The 22,727-nt window shown below is 49.4% G+C and overlaps 2 protein-coding genes across 3 annotated transcripts; both read right to left on the bottom strand.

The window, feature by feature from the left end:
• Positions 1-942: 942 nt before the first annotated feature.
• SDHAF1 (succinate dehydrogenase complex assembly factor 1) lies at positions 943-1,903 on the bottom strand. Its single transcript, XM_077932427.1, has one exon. It carries the CDS (start codon positions 1,763-1,765, stop codon positions 1,499-1,501), a length of 267 nt encoding a protein of 88 aa, XP_077788553.1. The 5' UTR covers positions 1,766-1,903; the 3' UTR covers positions 943-1,498.
• Positions 1,904-7,074: 5,171 nt separating this feature from the next.
• On the bottom strand, positions 7,075-18,138 carry TBCB (tubulin folding cofactor B). Of its 2 annotated transcripts, XM_028741802.2 has the most exons (7): positions 17,938-18,078; positions 16,291-16,420; positions 14,817-14,960; positions 13,637-13,733; positions 11,672-11,863; positions 8,997-9,069; positions 7,075-7,797 (listed from the first exon to the last, which is right to left on the bottom strand). In XM_028741802.2, the coding sequence occupies exons 2-7, from the start codon at positions 16,315-16,317 to the stop codon at positions 7,677-7,679; spliced, it is 654 nt and encodes a 217-aa protein (XP_028597635.2). In that variant the 5' UTR covers positions 16,318-16,420; positions 17,938-18,078; the 3' UTR covers positions 7,075-7,676. The 2 variants fall into 2 exon arrangements, with proteins under 2 accessions (XP_028597635.2, XP_028597636.2); XM_028741803.2 differs by lacking the exon at positions 16,291-16,420 and having other exon boundaries at positions 17,938-18,138.
• Positions 18,139-22,727: the final 4,589 nt, after the last annotated feature.

Here is a 22,727-nt window from a genome sequence, read left to right as displayed (position 1 = left end):
TTGTGAAATCTACCACCCATGTTCCCAAAATTAAATACAAATATGCACACAAAGGTAAAGCAGTTTTATTTCAGCTGCTGTGTGATCAACAGTAGTGTTTAGAAACACACATTTTTAACACACCACCATTTCCCTTTCTTTCCTTTTGCAGGGCCAGGAGGGAGGGAAGAGCTTTTCCCACCTTGCCACTATCTGACGGTAGCACTCGAGGAACAAGTTATTAGATGAAGCGTTAAATGGTATCCCAATAACGGCAATCCATTTTCAGTATCTAAACATCGGGCCGTTGAAACATCCAGGAGTGATGTGCAGTCAGGAATAAGGAATAAGATGGTTCCCTTTGTCTCATTTTGTCTATTCAGTTAGCACCATAAATATTAAGTGGAGGAGCAGTCAAAGGCTTCAAGCTGCCAAACTGACTCCCTTAAAATGCAGATTATTTCCCTAAGCAGGACCTCCGGTCTCTGTTACAGACAAGAGGCCCTCTGCGGTCACCTTCTACAAAAACCACTAAGGCTATACAGTCAAACCTCTTCTTGCATCCGCCTCCGCTTGCATCCATTTCGCCCAATGTCCACGGCAAACCCAGAAGTAACCAGCAGGTTTGTCGCCGTTTGCACATGCGCAGAAGCAGGCAATCACCACCCGCACCTGCGCACAACGGCGCCTCTCCCAGTGACCCGTTTTGACCTCCAGATGGACCTCCAGAACAGATTATGGTCGCAGGTAGAGGTTCCACTGTAGTTAAACATTTGCACAGGAATATGGCAGCATCAGTTCCTTCTCCTGCCTTCAGTGCTTGATATGGATCCTTGTAGCCATGACCTGGTGGAAGCGATCTGGGCGACTGACAGAAAGGCTCATCCTAAACAGTAAACATGAATCCTAAACATGAAACAGGGCTCATCCTAAACAGTAATAAAAAAGCAGCTCACAAAGAGCTATTTGGCAATTTAGTTTATTCAAATTCCCGCCAAGACAGAACAACCAAGGTTACAAGGAAAAACTGAGCCTACACAGGGCACCTAAACCGGTTCAACCGCCATGTGAACGTGTTGACGATCACCAATAACGAATGCCGAACTTCCACACAGCACAGCAACCCCCAGAGTCTCTGTGTCAATCATACCTGCTTAGGGCATTCTTACATCTGTAGGGAGCAAGTGTTTTTAGTTCAACTATAAAAAGGAGGAGAAAAATGTGATGGGAACAGAATATGTATTTCTCAACTGCGCCCTCGAATGGCAACTGTGGGCAGCTCTGTTCAGTCATTTCTGAGAGGGCCCCCAGATCTGTATTCTGGGTTTGCTAAGCTCCTGTCCACCGCGTAGCAACTCCCATCACCCTTGACCACTGGCCATGCTCACGGAGCAACATCTGCAAGGCCACAGATTCCCCACCTGCAAATTCCAGCTGTGCTAAAAACCAGCAGCTAGGAGAAAGGACCATTCCATTAAAAACGGGCAGGAAACCCTTTCCAAAAAGTAGAATTCCCGGCTCATCGTTCCTCCTGTTCCGTCCTGACGAAGGCACCCATCTGCTTGGTGTGGGCGCCTCTGAGCTGCTCCAGCTGCCTCTGCCCACGCCGGACGAGGTACTCTATAATCATGACATCCGTCCGGGGGATCTGGGCATTTTTCCTGAACTCGGCCCGTATCTGAGGAAGGAAGCCCGGCTTGTCCTTGCCGGCCCGCAGGAAGCTGCGGTAGAGGCCGAGAACTTGCTTCTGAAGCTTGCTGTGGCGAGCCATGGGGCGTTCGGACATCCCTTCCGGTCAGCCAAGGAGCAGAGCAGGAGCTGGGGAACCAAAAGGGGCAGTGTCAGAACAGAAGCTGGTGGGGAAGTTTATGGGGGGTGCCCAAGCAAGGCTGGAGGAGGGCCCTGGAAGAAGCGGGAGCCTTTCTGAGAGAAAATCAGCCCTGGGTCCGGGTTCCAAGACCTGCATCAGGGGTGCCAAGTTGAATAAAATATGGGGGGTGCCAAAAATTGCGTCTGCGCAGATGCCAGAAATGTGCAGACGCAATCCGGCCCACAGAGCAATCTCCGCGGGAGTGAACTGGCCCAGGCGAGGTAAACCTTGCTGACTTCTGCTCTACAGCATGCGCAGAAACCGCCTTCTTGACCCTTGGTCTCGTCTGCCCAATCGACCAGAGCTTGTCTTTGCATGCGGGGCAAGTCCCAAACTCACCAAGGGTTTGAGACCCATCGGCTGCCCTCACCTGGTTTAGCAAGCCAGTCGAAGCTGTTTCCTGGGATTGTGGCCGCTGTCTCCTGCCGACAGCTTCTAGGAGCGGGAGGTGAGAGCTGAGTGCCGGGTGGGGACCCAAGGTGGACAAACCACCCCAGATGAAGCGCTGCAGCCTCAGCAAAATGGGAAGAACAGCGAGCTATCTCGCATCGCCACAGCGAGGAGAATGAAAAGTACAAAATCAGAGGCAGCACGTCTAATTATTAATGGCCAGCGATGTTTTGAGCGGGGGGGGGGGGAGTTATCTTTGGGAGGGGAGGCTGGCAGGAGCACAGGGGCCACAAGAAGCTGCCCACCCCCCAACCCAGTTCCGGAATTACGTATAAGCTAAACAAGCTCTAGTTTAGGGTCTCACTCTCTTGGGGGCCCAAAAAAAAATTTAAAGAAAAAAAACACCTGGATGTACATTTCCAAAATATAAGATAAAAAGGAAATAAAATAAAACCTACCTACAGCAACAGTGTTTTGTGTTCGGGGGGGGGGGGGGAGTAAAAATTTGTCCAGTAGCACCTGAGAGACCAACTAAGTAGTTCTGGGTACAGTGGTACCTCAGGTTACATACGCTTCGGGTTACATACGCTTCAGGTTGCAGACTCCGCTAACCCAGAAATAGTACCTCGGGCTAAGAACTTTGCTTCAGGATGAGAACAGAAATTGTGCTCCGGCGGCACAGCAGCAGCAGGAGGCCCCATTAGCTAAAGTGGTGCTTCAGGTCAAGAACAGTTTCAGGTTAAGAACAGACCTCCAGAACAAATTAAGTTCTGAACCCGAGGTACCACTGTATATGCTTTCGTGTGCATGCACACTTCTTCAGATACTTTTGTGTTGTGTAGGCTTCTATGATGTAATTCATGGGCCACCAATCATTTTAAGTTAAAGCTTAATAATTATTTCACTATTAATATAATTCTTCTTAATTGCATTTCACTATAAGGACGCAGGTGGTGCTGTGGGTTAAACCACAGAGCCTAGGACTTGCCGATCAGAAGGTCGGCGGTTCAAATCCCCGCGACAGACGTCAAAGTGCAAGTAGATAAATAGGTACCGCTCCAGCGGGAAGGTAAACGGCATTTCGTGCGCTGCTCTGGTTTGCCAGAAGCGGCTTAGTCCTGCTGGCCACATGACCTGGAAAAACTGTCTGCGGACAAACGCCGGCTCCCTCAGCCAGTAAAGCGAGATGAGCGCCACAATCCCAGAGTTGGTCACGACTGGACTTAATGGTCAGGGGTCCCTTTACCTTTTATTAATATACTTCTTAATTGTATTTCAGTTCAACCGTGACTTTGATAAAATACGCAATTTTGTGATGCGCAAATGGCTTTGGATACCTGTGAGGTCCCTCAATTACCATCTAGCATACATTCAACACACAAAACAGTGACAATTTGTTGTTGGCCAAGGGCAGCTGGACACAGAAACCTGAACCCGGCCCTGCCCCCCCCCCCCCTCGGCAACGGAAACAGCCCCCGATTCCGGCGGCCTTGAAGCGCCCGCCCTGCAAGCGCAGCTCGAGAGGACCCACCGGCGCCCGATCCGCGATCCCGCCACGCTCCTGCCGGAGCCCCGCTCTCCCGGCTTCCCCGCAGCGAAGGAGGGGATCCCCCCCTGCGCGTCACCAGCCGTGGAACGTTGAGACTCCGCCGGCGCCTTCTCCTCACTTCCCATTGGCTCTCCGCTGGCAAGGGGGCGTTCCCAGGAAGCTCCCGGCCGCGGCTGGAAGCCACGTGGGCGGGGAGGTGGCGCGTCATTGTCCTTAAGGAGACCCCCAGGAAGGGCGAGCGGGGGGGAGGGAGGGGGCGCCACCCCAGAAGGGCCCCCAAGGGGGATCCACGGGGGCGACTGGAGTTGGGGGTGGAAGCTCCTTTTCACTAGAGCTTTCCGTCTGAGCCGAGCCGAGTCTTGCAAGAAATTCATTTTATTTGGAAGGATAATCTAGGCTTGATTAAGGCGGGGGAGTTAAAGGCCTCGTCCCTGGCATGCCCCCTACACCCGCTAAATAATTGTCTCTGTAGTAGTAGTAATAATAATAATAATAGTCGGGGAGAGCATGCCCGATCTTGCCTTCTTTGCACTGCACGACGCTCCTACAAGGCAGGCCAGCGGGGGTGTTCCGGGGAGGCGCGGCTCCGGGTGCAAAGCGGTTGAAGAGAGTGAAGGAGTGCAGCTTTACACGCCCCAGATTTTTTGGGGGGGGGGTGGGAAGAGACAAATCGGGGAATCTCCATTTCCTGTCTCCTAGGCATGCTGGGAAACCCCAGGAATTGCTTTAATTAATTCAAAGATTTGTTGCGTTTATACCCCATCTTTTCCTCCAGGGAGTTTACGTGGTTCTCGTTTAATTCCCCTGCACAACAACCCTGAGAAGTAGGCTAAGGCTGAGCCCTGGTTCACCCACTGAGCTTCATCATGGCTGGACGGGGGTTCAAACCTGGGTCTCTCGGGTCCTAGTCTGATACTTTAACCATGACACCACATTGAAATACATTTTAATGTATTTTTAATCTTTGTTGGAAGCTGCCCAGAGTGGCTGGGGAAACCCAGCCAGATAAGCAGGGTACAAATAATAAATTATTATTATTATTATTATTATTATTATTATTATTATTTGTATCCCGCCCATCTGGCTGGGTTTCTCCAGCCACTCTGGGCGGCTTCCAACAAAGATTAAAAATACATCAAAATGTCACACATTAAAAGCTTCCCTGAATAGGGCTGCCTTCAGATGTCTTCTAAATGTAGGTAGTTGTTTATCTCTTTGACATCTGGTGGGAGGGCGTTCCACAGGGCAGGAGCCACCACTGAGAAGGCCCTCTGCCTGGTTCCCTATAACCTCACTTCTCTCAATGAGGGAACTGCCAGAAGGCTGGACGATGGGGGTGGAGACGCTCCTTCAGGTATACTGGGCTGAGGCCATTTATTTCCTTGACATCTGATGGGAGGCTGTTCCACAGGGCGGGCGCCACTACCGAGAAGGCCCTCTGCCTGCTTCCCTGTAGCTTTGCTTCTCGCAGTGAGGGAACCGCCCAAAGGCCCTCGGAGCTGGACCTCAGTGTCCGGGCTGAACGATGGGGGTGGAGGATCATACCGAGAGCAGCCAACCGTTTCGGGCTGCCCATGTTGCTTCACACAAGATAGGGAATCTTCGGCCTTACATATACCCAGGGCCGGTGCCATCCCAGCATTGTACAGCTGGGACCACGAGGGTCATCTAGCCCAACCCCCTGCAATGCAGGGCTCTTTTGCCCATGGCGGGGCTTGAACTCAGAGAATAAGAGTCTCACGTTCTATCTAGGGTGGAGTACTGACCTTTGAGGGGCTGAGTTTTTATAGATTCATTTTTGTTTATCCGATGAATTTCTGATCATATTTTGGCGAATTTTTATCATTTCTTCAAGATGGGTTTTTGAAATTTGATGTTAGCAATTTCCCTGAGGCACAAATAGCCTGGCACCCGCACTGCATACACCTCCTCTCAGCCTGGACCGCCAACTACGCTGGCTGGCACTAATAGGAGGTGGGAGCCCAGCATCAGGTGGGGAGGGGCAAAAATGTTCCCCAATTATGGTTTAAGGGGAAGTAATTCTCAGATGGAAGTTGCAGGACTTGGGAGAGGGAAGCCCCCAGAAGCCCCCGATGTAGCTTCAAATGCACTAAGGCTCTTCGTTAAGTAGGCTTATGACACTCCAAACTCGTTTCCAAAACAAATGTTTAGCTTTGCTGGCATATGCAGCTTGATGGCTTTAAGTAGCAGATTAGGTGTTGTGTTTTTAAAATCCAGTTGTTTTTGAGGAAGAACTAGAACAGGGAATATGACTATCATGGTAATCTATGAAAGGCAGTATAGTTTGAGCCCACTACCTAACCTTCCCAGGCAAGGGACGCAAATATATATATAATTTGGCAAGCTTGCAGTATGCTGTGGCCACAAGACCAAGTGGTCACATTTCAGTGCTTGGATAGAGGCTTAAGTTTTCACTCACATTCTTTTTTGCTCAACTACAAGAATAGTGTACATTTATCCAGCCCAGCCGTGAGCGAGATGCAACAGCACCCTCCTAAATGACGTGGCCCTTGACCACAGAGCTTAAGATTCGGGAAGGGCTGGGAGAGAAACCAGGGTGAACAAATGAGGCGGGAGAAAGATGAGTCGGATGACGAGCAAACGAGTTGAGGCCTGGGCAATGAAGGATTTGAAGGGAAACAGGACCAGCTGAGCAAGACTGAGGGATACCGTTACCAGCTGAGGGAGGAACAGGCTGCGAAGATGAGAATGGAGGGCAACAGGGGGATTCCACTTAGGCAGAACGGACAGAGTGAAAGCAGTGCAAGGGGCAGATGACAGCTAGCAGCTTGAGGCAGATGCAGAGAAAATCAGTGTTAATCAGGAGAGGGAGAATACGAATTTAGCAGATGCTTCCCTAGAAGAGCAGTCAAGGCAAGAGAGGAGCTGAGCCTGGAGATCACACTAGAGGCAGGATGGGAAATCTGTGGTCCTCTTAATGAATGCTGGACTAAAACTCCCATCCTCCTCCACCACTGTCCATGCTGGGTGGGGCTGATGTAGGTTCCTCATCATTGGTACCCCCCACCAGTATTTGTAATCTTCAGAGGCCGGGGGAGAAGAGCCCAGCGGCCATGCTGCACACACTTTCCCTTGCACAAGGTTCCAGGTTCCTTCCCTGGAATCTCCAGCTGAAGGGATCTGGAAAGCAAGGAGATCCAAGGATCTGGAGAGCTGCTGTAAGACGACCTCCTATACCTCCACCCAGCCAGGATCCCCAGGAACTCGGTGCGCAAGACGGAAGAAGCTCACACAGAAGCAGCACTCGTGTCTGGAATGTATTTTCCCACCAACTTTTTTAATTTATCGTATTCACATAGCATCGGCCAGTAGCACAAAAAAAAAAAAAGTTTTCACAATGGGGGAAAAAATACACGGTCATAGAAATGTCTGCGTTTACTTTTTTTTAAAAAAGCAGGAAGGGTCTTGTACAAATCTGCTCTCTTTTCAACTTGCTCAACTAACTGCTTCTGCAACCAGCAGGCCTTACTACTGGGGTGGGGGAATCAGGAGCGACTTTGCTGCCCCCCCAGGCCTCACCCTTTCGAGGATTGCTGCAACAAGGCAAGGAGACTCCAGTTTTCTCTGGGCTAACTGAGCTGGCACAGAAGGGTGTAAACGTGAGAAAAACCAAGGGATGTAGCATCTTCACGGAACAGACAAGAAACAACCAGGGGAAAGGGAAGCGGGGAGGAAACCACCAACACAAGTCGAAGAACACACAGCGGCTTTTTCGCGCCTTCTCCCTTTGGCTTGCTCAAGTGACCTCGCGCATGGGATCAGAGCGCAACAGCCAGCCATTAACAGAGGCCGCATGGCGACCCGCTCTGCTTCCTTCAGCCACCCCTGCACCTCTTCGTCTCCCCGTCACATTTCATCGTCCAGGCCGTAGTCCACCTCTTCCGGGAAGTCCCCCACGGTGACGAAGCGAGGCTTCACGAAGGCCCCGTACTTGAGCTGGCACTCAAAGTACTGCTTTCCGTTGACGCTGCCAAGGAGAGGAAGAGCAGGAGAAAGAGAGTCACACTCAGGCTGGGGTGGGGGTGGGGGGTTCCAGGGATAGCAGCCTGAGGAGAACCCCAGCTGGTCAAGGGGCAGCCTGAGCCCCGATCCTCAGCACATGCCGCTGACTTTTTAAAAAGGAACACTTCTGCAATCCACATTCTGTGCCCTGTTACAATTATAGGAGATGCCTGTTTTGCACAGTTTCTTGCTCCGTGTTATTTATCCTGCTCCTGCCATTTTAAAAATCTTTAAAACAACTACAGTGGTGCTGTGGTTTAAGAACAGCTTAGTTTATGAACAACTTGGATTAAGAGCACTGCAAACCCGGAAGTAGGTGCTTTGGTTTGTGAACTTTGCCTTGGAAGCAGAACATGTTTCACTTCCTGTTGTGTGTGTTCCATTTGTAAAATGAGTCCCCCACTGCTATGGGAAAGCACGCCTTGGTTTAAGAACGCTTTGTTTAAGAAGGGACTTCCAGAACGGATTAAGTTCGTAAACCAAGGTACCACTGTATTTGACTTTTAGAAGACATCTGAAGGCAGTCCTGCTCAGGGAAGGCTGAGGTTTTACTGTGTTTTTGATACTTTGTTGTGAGCCGCCCAGAGTGGCAGGGGCAACCCAGTCAGATGACCGGCATATACATAATAAAATTATTAATATTATTATTTTACATTTCAAATAATGTTTCTTTTTGTTTTGCTGGCTATTAAGGAGGGGTGGGAACCATGCGGGGCTCTGACATTCTGCCCCCAACCGCTGGAAATGTTATTCAGTCACCCCTCTGGCAGAATTCTGCACCCAATACAACATTCTGCACTCTTTTCCTTCTCAACGGAGAAGCCGTATATTTATTGAATTGCTGCCAGCAACACTACAGAGGAAGACTTGAAGTGAACTTGTTTTTATCTTTCTGAGGCAGCCCAAAATGAATCGAGAAACACAATAAAAAAACAAAAACACGCTGAATGTTAAGTTTCGTGCCCCTGCAACACTCTGTGGACTGCCTTTAGACGTAGACCTAAAACACGTGCAGACAATGTGCCAGAAGTTAAGGTGGGAATGTGCTGATGCTTCAACGTGAAGCTGCCAGAGCCGCCCAGATCCCATGATGACCCACTTTGGGGTCCCAGGCCAGGCAGGACTGCCCTGCAAGAGACGTCAGGGGGAGGGAGGGCGCTTTACCTTCCGTCGTGCTTCCCCACAGGCTCATCATACTTGATGCCGACCCAGTAGCCGGGCTTGAACTCCGTTAAGCCTATGGAGAAGAAAGGAAAGGGGGAAAGCTTACAATCCAAAGTCAGGCACAAGTGCACAACTACAGTGGTGCCCCGCAAGACGAATGCCTCGCAAGACGAAAAACCCGCTAGACGAAAGGGTTTTCCGTTTTTGAGTTGCTTCGCAAGACAATTTTCCCTATGGGCTTGCTTTGCAAGACGAAAACGTCTTGCGAGTCTTGCGATTTTTTTTCGCTTCCCCCCCTTTTTCTAAGCCGCTAATAGCCTTTTAGCCGCTAAGCCTTTAATAGCCGCTAAACCGCTAATAGCGCTAATCCGCTAAGCGGGTTGCTTCGCAAGACGAAAAAACCGCTAGACGAAGAGACTCGCGGAACGGATTATTTTCGTCTTGCGAGGCACCACTATACCAGACTTTTAGAAGACATCTGAAGGCAGCCCTGTTTAGGGAAGCTTCTAATGTTTAATAAACTACAGTCATACCTCATGTTACGTCCGCTTCATGTTACGTTCTTTCAGGTTATGTCCCGCGGCAACCCGGAAGTACCAGAAAGGGTTACTTCCGGGTTTCGCCGCTCTTGCATGCGCAGGCGTGCAAAATGATGCCACGCGCATGCGCAGAAGCAGTGAATCGCAACCCATGCGTGAGCAGACGTGCTGCTGCGGGTTGCGTTCTTTTCATGTTGTGAACGGGCCTCCGGAACGGATCCCATTCGCAACCAGAGGTACCACTGTATTGTATTTTGATATTCTTTTGGAAGCTGCCCAGAGTGGCTGGGGAAACCCAGCCAGACGGGCGGGGTATTAATTATTATTATTATTATTATTATTATTATTATTATTATTAATTATTGAAGCGTGCTTTGGACTATAAGTCTTACTGGAACTTGAAGCAGCTTATCTGTTTTTGCAAGGAGGGAGGGACACTCATAATCCTCGTTCAAACTGAAAAGCACCATAAAATTTCATAAAATCATAGCGTTGGAAGGGACCCTGACGGTCATCTATGTTGGATATTCTCTCTCTCTGTGTGAGAGAGAATCATTTGTTCCAGAAACAGAGAAGAACAGAGAAGAAGCTTCAAGAAGCAGCAGAAGGCTGGAGTTTTTTTGTGTATGCAAGGACGCTTTCTGTGGGAACTGTTCTTTGCACATGCGCAGTGTGACAGGAAGTACTGTTAACAATGGTCCTGTGTAACTTGTAACTTGTCTCTTGCAGTTAAGAGAAGCAGAGAGAGCACTGGATGTGACTGGACTAGGTGGCCCCTTCCAAATCTACATAGGGTTACCACAGGTCTGGAATTGACCAGACATATCCGGAATACTGTTGTCCCTAGCAGCCTCCAGGTGGAAATTGGCGAGGTGTCTGGGAGAATCCAGCCCATGTCAGCAGTGCCGTTTCTGCCGATTTCCCAGAAAAATAGCTAAAAATTGGCAATTTATTATTTTTGTGAAGAAAACACAACCTCAACAACTTTTCTGCCCAGATTTTCACTGTTTGCAAGATGGCAACCCTTGCTCTCCCTCCCAGGCTGAGAAAAAGATGGAGAAAACTGGAAACTTATTGGCACAGCGTGACTTTTGTAGCTGTAAAACAATGGAGATCTTCTGAAACAACAATGGGACACTAGCACCGCCCAAGGCATGCTGGAGAGCAACAACAACTGACAAAAGATAGACATAATATATTACTAGGAAGAAATATTGCGGACACACAGGAAGGAGAGAATTTGAATGTTTCATCTGTAGGTGCAGAAATTATTCAATGTGTCAATACAAATGGAAGTCATTAAAATTGCAGCTGTGATATAAGGAATTGGTATCTGGACTGGAGCGTAATTGAAATTTATAAGACTTTGGAACGCAGAAATAAAGGAAACCATCAAACCTTGAATTCTAGCATGCGGGAGGCCACCTAAATTGTGTAATTTGGTATCTCAATGATTGGTATTAATTGTATTATAATCTGGCATTGTTATAATGATTGGATTGCTGTAATTGAAAATGAATAAAAATTATTATATTTTAAAAAAGCAGCAGAGAGAGAGTGTGTATTGGACTCCTGTGGGACTCTAAGCATGCCTAGACCCTGGCAGTGGCGAATGTCTGTATATATTTGCTAGCCTGACAAGTCAACTTCTACACTTGACCGAATCTTTATGGCAGCCATGAATGTTTATTGCCTACTGTGTGAACGTTCAACCCCGAAGACGCTTCCAAGGATGGAGCTGCGTTGAGATGTAACTCTGCTGAGTGTGGATACTGACACACACGCACAGCAAAAGTGATGCCAGGCGGAATCATACTAAATCACCCACCAGAAGTTGATGGATTGATCCAGCAAATCTAGTCCAGCCCCTGCAATGCAGGAATATGCAGCTGTCCCATAGGGGGATCAAACCTGCAGCCTTGGCGTTCTCAGCACCATGTGCTAATCAACTCATCTCCCTAGTGGTGCCAAATGCGTTACAGAATTCTTCACCCGGTTTATAAAGCGAAACCAAGTAAGACTTCAAACTGCTTCTCACACTGGTTTCTGCACCGTATTTTCAATGCCCCCCCCCCTCCTTACAAAGTTATTCTCTTCTACAGGGCAGGAAGTAGGGACATGCGCCCAGGTACTCACCAACGTACATCACAGTCCCCCGCTTGTTGGGCTGCCCCACTGCCCGCACCTCGCACCTCGACCCCACGGAGATGGCTTCCGCCTGGGCCTTCTCCTCCAGCAGCTTCTGCTCCCTCTCGGCTTCCCTCTTCATCATTTCTTCCGCATTGTACTGCCCCAGCTTGCTTGTTTTCATGAAGGAGCGTGCTGTATCTGCAGGACACAGAGGGTAGCGGGAATCGTTCAAAAGGAGTAAACTCCCTTCTCTTCAAGCAGCAAACAAGAAGCTGGGCTCCCTCAAGAAACACTGAAACAAGGCCATCTACAATGGTACCGCTGAGCCCTCTATGAATTAATTCACTCAAGCAAAGGAACAAAGGTCTATCTGGCCCAGCAGCCTGTTCTCAGTGTGGCCAACCTGAACGGGAAGTTTACAAGCAGGGCCTGAGCACAACAGCACTCTTCTTACTTGAGATTCTCAGCAATGCCACAAGACATGGAATCATAGAGACCACATAACACCAGTCTTGAAAGACCTACATTGGCTCCCAGTATGTTTCCGAGCACAATTCAAAGTGTTGGTACTGACCCTTAAAGTCCTAAACGGCCTCAAAGGCCCAGTATACCTGAAGGAGCGTCTCCAACCCCATCATCCAGCCTGGACACTGAGGTCCAGCTCCGAGGGCCTTCTGGCGGTTCCCTCCCTGAGAGAAGCCAAGTTACAGGGAACCAGGCAGAGGGCCTTCTCGGTGGTGGCACCCACCCTGTGGAACACCCTCCCATCAGATGTCAAGGAAATAAACAACTACCTGACATTTGGAAGACATCTGAAGGCAGCCCTGTTCAGGGAAGTTTTTAATGTGTGGCATTTTAATATATTTTTAATCTTTGTTGGAAGCCGCCCAGAGTGGCTAGGGAAACCCAGCCAGATGGGCGGGGTACAATTTTTTTTGATTATTATCATCATCATCATCATCATCATCATCATCATCATCATCACAGAACTGTACAGTTGGAAGGGACCAATGCAGGAATCTCAGCTAAAGCATCCATGACAGATGGCCACCCAACCTCTGCTTAAAAGCCTCCAACGAAGGAGAGTCCACCAGCTCCCGAGGGAGGCCATTCTACTGGCCAACGACTCTTACCATCAGAAAGTTCTTCCTGATGTTTAGTTGGAATCACCTTTCTTGTAGCTTGAATCTATGGGTTCGAGTCCTGCCCTCTGTAGTAGCAGAAAACAAGCTTGTTCCCTCTTCCAAGTGACAACCCTTTAGATATTTGGAAATGGCTATACTATCAGTCTTCTCTTATCCAGACAAGGTGAAGGAAAAGGAACCCTGGACTGTTAAGTCCCGTCAAAGGCGACTATGGGGTGCAGTGCTCATCACTCTTCAGGCCGAGGGAGCCGATGTTTGACCACAGACAGCTTTTCAGCCAGCATGACTAAACCGCTCCTGGCACATGGAGGACCGTAACGAGTGCCAGAGCACACGGAAATGCCATTTACCTTCCTGCCACACCGATATCTATTTATCTAATCATGTTGTCATGCTTTCGAACTGCTAGGTTGGTCAAAGCTGGGATAGAGGAACAGGAGCTCACCCCGTCGCACAGATTTGAACTGCCAACCTTCCAATAGGTTGTCAGTTCAAATCCCCGTGATGCGGTGAGCTCCCGTTGCTCTGTCCTAGCTTCTGCGAACCCAGCAGTTCGAAAGCATACCAGTGCAAGTAGATTAATAGGTATCACTGCAGCTGGAAGGTAAACAGTGTTTCCATGCACTCTGGCACTTGTGACAGTGTCCCGTTGCACCAGAAGTGGTTTGTCTCAACCTCTTTCGAAGCCATCCAAGAATGTGAGCAGCTGGAACCCAACACACAAACGAGGAGCCAGTTTCAAAAACCTAAGATACAACTGATGGGATTAGACAGACTCTTTTCTTTCAAACACAGAATCATTTGGGACACTGCCATCAGCTCTCACCTGTCCGCTTGTCATATTCAGCATCGGTTATCTCAAACTTCTCTACCATTGACACATTTTCGTATTCCCCAATGGTTGCACCGCTCCTGTCAATAACCTACAGACCCCAAAAACATAGTCATTTTATTTATTTTTTAAAGGCAGAAGCAAAAGAGCAATTTCTAAGCTTTTTTTTTAAAAGGCATTTGTTGACACCAATTGCAAAGGGGCTCTAAGTTCTAGTTCACAGATGGCCATGTGCCGCATGTGTCATTCCATCTTTTTTTTAATAAGGATTAAATTTATATATAGAACACAGTGACACAGTTACTACTAGGAATAGACCCCACTATGGAAAATAAAATCAATAGGTCACATAATTTAGTTATTTGCAGTGTGGCACCAATGTGCATAATAATGCTGTTCAGAGCAACATTAAGCAATGGAAGAGGGCAGGTCCCCATTCCCATGGAACGTGCAAACTACATTTCGGTAGCAAGGGAACCTCACTTTTGTCACCCACTCACAAATCCTTTGGCAGAACCCAGTAATCTCCATAACCTACTGCAAATAGGACCAAGCACATCCAACTGAAATAAATGCTTATTGTTCCCCATCCCCCCCATGCAGCAGGGACCTGTCCTCCCGTTCTTTACAGAGAATGGTATTTTTAAATTTTTGTTTATTGACATTTACTAGCAACAGCAGTAGACTGCCCTTTATCACATCATTCTGATCACAGGGAGGGTTGCCAACATATTAAAACATACAGCAAGCATCTAAAAACACACTGAATAAACCTATCATTTCTAAAAACAGGTTAGTGTACACAGCAGCATAGAAGACCTACAGCAGCGGCGGCATTCACAAATTTATCGCCAGTGCATGGAAGAAGTGAAAAGCTTTTACTTGGCAGTGGAATCTCACCAGGGCCTCTGCCACCCCCAGCTTTGGGGAACGGTACTATAAGGGGAGAGTAGGCCCTTGACGGCACATGTCTGACAGCACATTGATGCTGCTATATAAATAATAGGGGGAAACAGAGGGACCACAACAGAAATCAGAAGGTGGCTTCTTATCAGGAGCGTAAGAGGCCCTCATGCAGTCCAGGCCCCAGGGCAGCTTCCTTCAGTTTCTTGCAATAGCAAAAGTATTATGAGGTGAGCCTTTTGATCCAGGGAAGAACCAGCCCAACACTCACATGAATCCTGCACCCGTCGTCGATGGGGTAAGACCCCAGCAAGGCCTCGTCGCTGTCGAGTTTCATCACAAACTTGTCGTCCGGAGTATAGAGCTCGAGGTCCATGCATGATGCCGGACTTCCCACAACCAGTTCCAGCTTACACTGTTCAGACAGAAGCACCGGGCAGAAGGGGAAGAAGAGTATTTATCACAGGCCACAGATGATGTGAAATACCCCACCCCTCGCTCCGTGCAAGACGAACCACAACAGTAACGTAACACTAATGGGGCCAGTTGTGCTTGTGGCCTCTAGTGATGGGGATACGTCAAGGCATCTTAGTGGGGACTGTAAAGCTAAGGTCAGCAACAAGTTTGCTTCAGTCTAACACGGCTGTACGGAAGATGCTTTCTGGCCTGCCAGATGTCAATCTGAAGCTCAAAAGAGACAAGCAAAGAGGTGCCTGTGGCAAGAGAGTGTGCAGGCCAGGCACTTTAGGGGGCGGGGTGCCCACCCAACCCCTCAGTTCTTCACAGAATGGCTCTGCAGAGAAGCTAGTTGCTGACCAAGGCTCTACACCTCTGAGCAAGAAACAGGTCTCCCCTCTGTGGTGCAGCCTGCACAGCTCCCAGCTCAGGGTGCTAAGTAGGGGATAGGGACATTCCTGACATAGGTGGGGACTGCAAAACAGCATCTGAGTGGAGGGAGGGGGGAAAGCGTGAAGAAGCTCCATCCTTCAATTATCCCGGTTGCTTCTCACTGCCAGGGCAGAAAAAAAGATGCTGGAGGGAAACAAAAGGCAGAATTTGGCACAAGGCCACACGCTGCAGCCATGGGGGGGGGGGGGAGAAAAAGAGAGCTGGTTGGCCGGCTCACTCAGCTGGGCACGGGTTGCCAGTTGCCAAGCTGCGGTTAATCCCAGTTTGGATGTGTGGCACAAAAGGATTTTTGTTATTGTTGACACAGGCCTGTTTGCTGGGGACCAGAGCTCAAAATGGGGTCGAGGGCTGTTCTGCTAAGGACACCCCCCAAAAAAGGCAGAAGCAAAGAGAAGCAAGTTTGGAACTTGAAGCAAGCAAATATAAGGGGTTTCCCCCCCCTGGGATTGGGGGGGCAGATGGGTGGAAGAAAGCATCAGCTTTCCAAGCAAGAGCAGGAGGCAAGTCCAACGACCATCTGCGCCCGCGTGCAATGGGTGTAAAGGGCATGCCATGCAGCTAAAAATCTAGCTGCAAAGCCTAAACCCACATTCCCCCTGCAATGTCAAAGCAGAGGGAGCCGATTCTCCCACAAGGAAAAACCCTCTCGTTTGGCGCTGGATGGGCAGCGCTGAAATCTACCTCGCCGTGCAAGACCTCTCACAAGCAGCTGCAGCTCTCTGCATTCCTTTGGTACACCATCGCACGCGCCTGCAGCAACCCTGCTGCCACCGCAAACCCATCCGGCGTGGAAGCAAACAGGCCACGCCACGGCCAGCAGCGCAGGAGTCGCTTGCCCCAGGACAGGGCACCACCCCATCCATGCCAGCTTCCTCTCTGGGGAGCCCGCAGGTGCCGCTGTGTGGACAGGCCAGAGCAACGCAGCAAGCAATTCGGACGGTGCTCCTGGCGGCGGCAAGGGGAGCCCTGAGCCACGCCAAGGGGGACAAAGACAACAGACGCATTAAAGCGGTCTCAGCGCACTCCCCCACCCCCAAATCGGTGGGACTTCAGGGGCCCTCGATATTTTCAATGCCCTCAGCACTAATTCCTCCCAGAAATACACCTTTGTTTGGATTTACAAGAGGGCAGAATGGAGGAGTCTGGGCCAAACTCAACTGTTTTGAGAATCCCCACTTTTGTTGTAAAGGCCAGAACTTTTTTTTTTGGGGGGGGGGGATGGAAAGCTCCTGGAGGAAGGGGGGGAAGAGTCCAAATTCAGTCTCTGGTGGGATGGGAGGAATTCAGATTACTCTAAGTCCATTTCCGAGAGGGGGACGCACCCCTCTGAACTGTGCGATGGGGTGTGTGGAATCCAGCTCATCTTGGGGGGAGGAGGAAGGATCCCCCTTTGATACCCCCACCCCACTTTTTAGTGGAAAAAAGGCTCACCTGGGAAGGCTGTTTGCAGTGAACAGCTTGCTTACAAAAAAGCAAAACGGTGGCCCGTTTTCCAGTATAGATTCAGGATGGAGAAACAGCCTGGGTTGCATCTGGACTAGGCAATTTCCCAAAGGGTCATAATTCGGGGAGGGCCATAATTACGATTATTTGGGGGTGGGGAGGGGAGATGAGGCATCCCATCCAGGTCTGCTTTTCAGGAAAGGGCAGGTGAGGTGCTGTCAGGGCCGGATTGAGGTCTGATGCGGCCCTAAGGACCTCCTGAAGCTAATGGGGCCCTTTCTATGTCCAGCTCTCCTTTGTCCACAAAAAATTGCCGCTGCTTTATGTATATGCTAGATGGTCATTGATGGACCTCACAGGTATCCAAAGCCATTTGCACATCACAAAATAGGAGCTTACACAACACAAAACACTGTTGCTGTATGTAGCTTTTATGTCATTTGTTTTTTATCTGATATTTTGGAAATGTACATCCAGCTTTTTTTCCCCCTTAATTTTTTTTGGGGGGCCCCAAGCTATAGCTTGTTCAGCTTATACATAAATCTGGCACCGGCCGTGCTTTTTTTTTGCTGCAATAATTGGCCTGCCTGTTTCCAGTACATCTTTTACGTAGATGATGGCGCAGAGAAGAACCCTCTGGCTACTCATTTATTATTGTTGTTTCTTTGTTTAATTAATTTCATTTCTATATGGCCCTATCCCCGAAGGTCTCAGGGCGGTTCACATAAAATATCAAATACATAAAACCAGCAACCCAATGAAAAACCCCCAAAGAGCCAGCATTTTAAAAAAAGGGTCTAGGATGTTTTCACCCTGCTAAAGATGGGTCGTTTCTTAAGGATCGCCCCGAGCACGTTTTGAGCAGCCCCCTTTTCTAATAAATTAATAATAATAATAATAATAATACTGTCAGTTTCTTTGGCAGGGGGAGCTCCTTAGCAGCCCTCTTTTTAAGGGGGGGAGGCGGGTCTCCTCCCCCCTCGGCTGAAGAACACGCGTTCTTTCTCGACACGTGTCGGCGCGTCCTCACGTCCCCTCACCTTGAACTCGGCGAGGGTGAGCCCCCGGGCGTATCTCTTGAGGGCCCGGAAGGAGTTGAGGCTGCTGCTGATGGACACGGACACCACCGCCGGCGTCCCCGTCACGACGCTCATCCCGACCCGGCTGCCCGAACCGCGGAGCCGAGAAACCGCCGCCGCCAACTCAGCCGCCTCAGCCGCCGCCGCCTCACAATCCCCTCACGGGCCGCTCCCGCCGCCCGGCCAATCAGGCGCCGACAGCTCCCTCGGCCAGCCAATCGCCCCGCGCTCGGCCCGCCCTCGTGACGTTCCTCGCCAATCAGCGTCCGAGGCTCGCCACCACGCACGAAGAAAAACGGAGCTCAGGCTTTCGTTGCCCCTCCCTTCCCCTCGCCGCCTCTCTCCTCTCCGTGAAGCCCGAGCGGGGAATCCACCAATAGGAAGCCGGGATGTTTCCAGAGTGGCCAATGGCGAGGAGGGGTGCGGAAGAGAAGGAGGGGGCTGAAGCCGGCTGGAAGTGAGGGCAAGGCGCCTGGCGGAGGATGTACGCAGCGGATGCAGGGAGGCAGGCGGGGGGGGGGGAAGGTTTGCAGTACTAGTAGTAATAATACTAACAGTGTAGTAGTAGTAGTAGTAGTAGTAGTAGTAGTAGTAGTAGTAGTAGTAGTAGTAGTAGTAACAGTAATGGCAGGCAGGCATTCACCAATGGGGAGTGGAGGCAGAGGGGGGAGGTTTGTAGTACTAGTAGTATTAATGGGAGTACTTGTAGTAATAATACTAATAGTACTAACAGTAATGGCAAGCAGGCATTCATCGATGGGGAGCGGAGGCAGAGAGGGGGAGGTTTGTGATACTAGTAGTACTAGAAGAAGAAGAGTTTGGATTTGATATCCCGCCTTTCACTCCCCTTCAGGAGTCTCAAAGCGGCGAACAATCTCCTTTCCCTTCCTCCCCCACAACAAACACTCTGTGAGGTGAGTGGGGCTGAGAGACTTCAAAGAAGTGTGACTGGCCCAAGGTCACCCAGCAGCTGCAGGTGGAGGAGCGGAGACGCCAACCCGGTTCCCCAGATTAGGAGACTACCGCTCTTAACCACTACACCACACTGGCTAATAGTAATGGCAGGCATTCACCGATGGGGAGCGGAGGCAGAGAGGTTGGGTGGGAAGGTTTGCAGTACTCGTAGTACTCATAGTAATAATACTAACAGTATAGTAGTAGTAGTAGTAGTGATAGTAATAACAGTAATGGCAGGCAGGCATTCACCTATGGGGAGCGGAGGCAGAGGGGGGGAGGTTTGTAGCACTGGTAGTATTAATGGGAGTACTTGTAGTAATAATACTAATAGTACTAACAGTAATGGCAGGCAGGCATTCACCGATGGGGAGCGGAGGCAGAGCGGGGAGGTTTGTGATACTAGTAGTGCTAGTAGTACTTGTAGTATTAATACTAATATTACTGCTAGTAATCGCACATCCCAATTTTGCTCAGGCTCAAAAACATAGCCTGTTGAAATGGAATCAGCTGGCAAGGTGGGCTCCGTCCAAATATGCCCAAAGGTGAAGCGTTTTTTAATATTTATTTGCTCTCGCCTTTAGGGAGCTACAGTTCCTAGGACCCTTTGCAAACTATGGCTCCCAGGAACCGTTGCAGAGGGTTGGACTAGATGACCCCTTGGGTCCCTTCCAACTCTCGTAAGATTCTACGATTTCCTGGGGGGAGCCGCATGCCTGACACGTATTGTGTGTATGCGCAGCCAGAGTCGCGGCAGGTGGGTGGGTGGGGCTTCCTGGCGAACGTCCATTGTGGGAACCGTCGCTCCTGGTGGCTGCCATTTTTTCACGACATCCACAACAACATGGTTGGCATCAGAGCGCCAGATCACATTCCACCCATTACATTTAACCCAGATCGATGCTTCCCAGGGGGAAAAACCCCAATGCATTTTTTTAATTGAAAAAAAACCCTGTTGTCATTGCTTATTTTGCAATATTGAGCCCCCATCGAGAAGCCCCTCTTCAATCCTTGATGCCTCCCTTTCCATGGAGGCACAGCAACAGCCAAGGCGACATTTTTCCACCTTCGCCGCATCAAGCAGTTGGTCCCTTACCTTTCCCGCCCTGACCTGGCCACAGTGATCCATGCGACGGTCATCTCCAGGCTTGACTACTGTAATTCGCTCTACGCGGGGCTGCCCTTGAAGCTGTCCCAGAAACTCCAGCGGGTGCAGAATGCTACAGGGAGGCTCCTCACGGGGTCCCTGCCATGGGAGCATATTCACTCAGTGCTTTTCAAGCTGCACTGGCTCCCGGTGGAGTACAGGGTCAGATTTAAGGTGCTGGTTTTGACCTTAAAAGCCCTTCACGGCCTAGGACCCTCGTACCTATGGGACCACCTCTCCTGGTATGCCCCACGGAGAGCCTCAAGGTCCATAAATAACAACACCCTTGAGGTCCCAGGCCCTAAGGAAGTCAGATTAGCCTCAACCAGAGCCAGGGCCTTCTCAACTCTGGCTCCCGCCTGGTGGAACGCTCTGCCTCATGAGACCAGGGCCCTGCAGGATCTGATTTCTTTCCGCAGGGCCTGTAAGACAGAGTTGTTCCGCCTGGCCTTTGGCTTGGAGCCAATTTGATTCCCTCCCCCTCTTTCTTTTTCCTTTCTCCTCCTGTGATCAGGCTGCATTTTAATGTTTCAATGTTTCAGTGTTGTATTTTAATCTTGTTTTTAAGTTGTATTCATTCAACTTGTTTTTATTATTGCTTGTTAGCCGCCCTGAGCCCAGCCTTGGCTGGGGAGGGCGGGCTATAAATAAAAATTATTATTATTATTATTCACTAGAGGGCGCCAGAATGCAAGAAATACCCCAGTATTATTCCCTGTGGTACTTGATGCTCAGTGAGCTCATGGGACGGTTCTGAGCATCATCAAAGCATTTTGATCCATTCAGCGATTCCTACCCTTGTCCCTCCCTCAGATGTTGAGCTTGGTCATCTGTTGAAGTCAATCCAATTTAGGTTAGTCCTGACCTTCATGAGGCCCACCTCCCAGCGTGACGAACCGTCTGGACCCCATTTTAATACACAAGTATTTTATTTTTTTAAAAATCCGCTTGACATCTTAGGAAAGGCCTTTGCACATCAGCTGATCATAAATGAATTAGGCTGCTTACTCCTGTTCCAGAAGTGAGGTGTTTCCCCCCGGTCATGGACAAACTTTTGCAGATTCAATTAATAAGTTAACTAACTGTTGTTGTTTAGTCGTTTAGTCGTGTCCGACTCTTCGTGACCCCATGGACCAGAGCACGCCAGGCACTCCTGTCTTCCACCGCCTCCCGCAGTTTGGTCAGGCTCATGTTTGTAGCTTCGAGAACACTGTCCCACCATCTCGTCCTCTGTCGTCCCCTTCTCCTTGTGCCCTCCATCTTTCCCAACATCAGGGTCTTTTCCAGGGAGTCTTTTCTTCTCATGAGGTGGCCAAAGTATTGGAGCCTCAACTTCACGATCTGTCCTTCCAGTGAGCACTCAGGTCTGATTTCCTTCAGAATGGATGCATTTGATCTTCTTGCAGTCCATGGGACTCTCAAGAGTCTCCTCCAGCACCATAATTCAAAAGCATCAATTTTTCGGCGATCAGCCTTCTTTATGGTCCAGCTCTCACTTCCATACATCACTACTGGGAAAACCATGGCTTTAACTATACGAACCTTTGTTGGTAAGGTGATGTCTCTGCTTTTTAAGATGTTGTCTAGATTTGCCATCGCCTTTCTCCCAAGGAGCAGGCGTCTTTTAATTTCGTGACTGCTGTCACCATCTGCAGTGATCATGGAGCCCAAGAAGGTAAAATCTCTCACTGCCTCCATTTCTTCCCCTTCTATTTGCCAGGAGGTGATGGGACCAGTGGCCATGATCTTCGTTTTTTTGATGTTGAGCTTCAGACCATATTTTGCGCTCTCCTCTTTCCACCCTCATTAAGAGGTTCTTTAATTCCTCCTCACTTTCTGCCATCAAGGTTGTGTCATCTGCATATCTGAGGTTGTTGATATTTCTTCCGGCAATCTTAATTCCGGCTTGGGATTCATCCAGCCCAGCCTTTCGCATGATGAATTCTGCATATAAGTTAAATAAGCAGGGGGACAATATACAGCCTTGTCGTACTCCTTTCCCAATTTTGAACCAATCAGTTGTTCCATATCCAGTTCTAACTGTAGCTTCTTGTCCCACATAGAGATTTCTCAGGAGACAGATGAGGTGATCAGGCACTCCCATTTCTTTAAGAACTTGCCATAGTTTGCTGTGGTCCACACAGTCAAAGGCTTTTGCATAGTCAATGAAGCAGAAGTAGATGTCTTTCTGGAACTCTCTAGCTTTCTCCATAATCCAGCGCATGTTTGCAATTTGGTCTCTGGTTCCTCTGCCTCTTCTAAATCCAGCTTGCACTTCTGGGAGTTCTCTCTCCACATACTGCTTAAGCCTGCCTTGTAGAATTTTAAGCATAACCTTGCTAGCGTGTGAAATGAGTGCAATTGTGCGGTAGTTGGAGCTAACTGAGCTCTATCCGATTTAGCAACTATAATTTCTTTAATCGGGTGACAGCTGGTGGTGTAGTCTAAAATATCTGGAGTTTCCGTCACCTGCCCTCCATCTTTTGATGGGGGTAAGAACTGAGTGGGGCAATGTGTTGGCAGGAAGCCTTGCCCCCTTTCATATTCACCCGTGTTCTCTTACCCCACTCCGACCCCCACCAAACCCCACTGGGAAGAGGCGAAGGGATGAGGCTGGTTCTGGCATCTGGCAAAGGGTTGGGTCTTCCTG

Source organism: Podarcis muralis, chromosome 7 (genome assembly GCF_964188315.1).
Source record: "Podarcis muralis chromosome 7, rPodMur119.hap1.1, whole genome shotgun sequence".
NCBI classification, from domain to species: Eukaryota; Metazoa; Chordata; class Lepidosauria; order Squamata; family Lacertidae; genus Podarcis; species Podarcis muralis.
Note: the sequence above shows the minus strand (reverse complement) of the source record. Positions and strands in the feature narration are given on the sequence as shown.

Excerpts from the sequence above, each read along its gene's own strand:
- SDHAF1 (XM_077932427.1), bottom strand. The coding sequence starts at position 1,765 with ATGTCCGAACGCCCCATGGCTCGCCACAGCAAGCTTCAGAAGCAAGTT.
- TBCB (XM_028741803.2), bottom strand. The coding sequence starts at position 18,051 with ATGAGCGTCGTGACGGGGACGCCGGCGGTGGTGTCCGTGTCCATCAGC. Across the intron at positions 9,070-11,671 it reads GGGGACTGTGATGTACGTTG|GCTTAACGGAGTTCAAGCCC; the intron begins GTGAGTACCTGG and ends TCTTCTCCATAG. Across the intron at positions 7,798-8,996 it reads GTGGGGAAGCACGACGGAAG|CGTCAACGGAAAGCAGTACT; the intron begins GTAAAGCGCCCT and ends TCTCCTTGGCAG.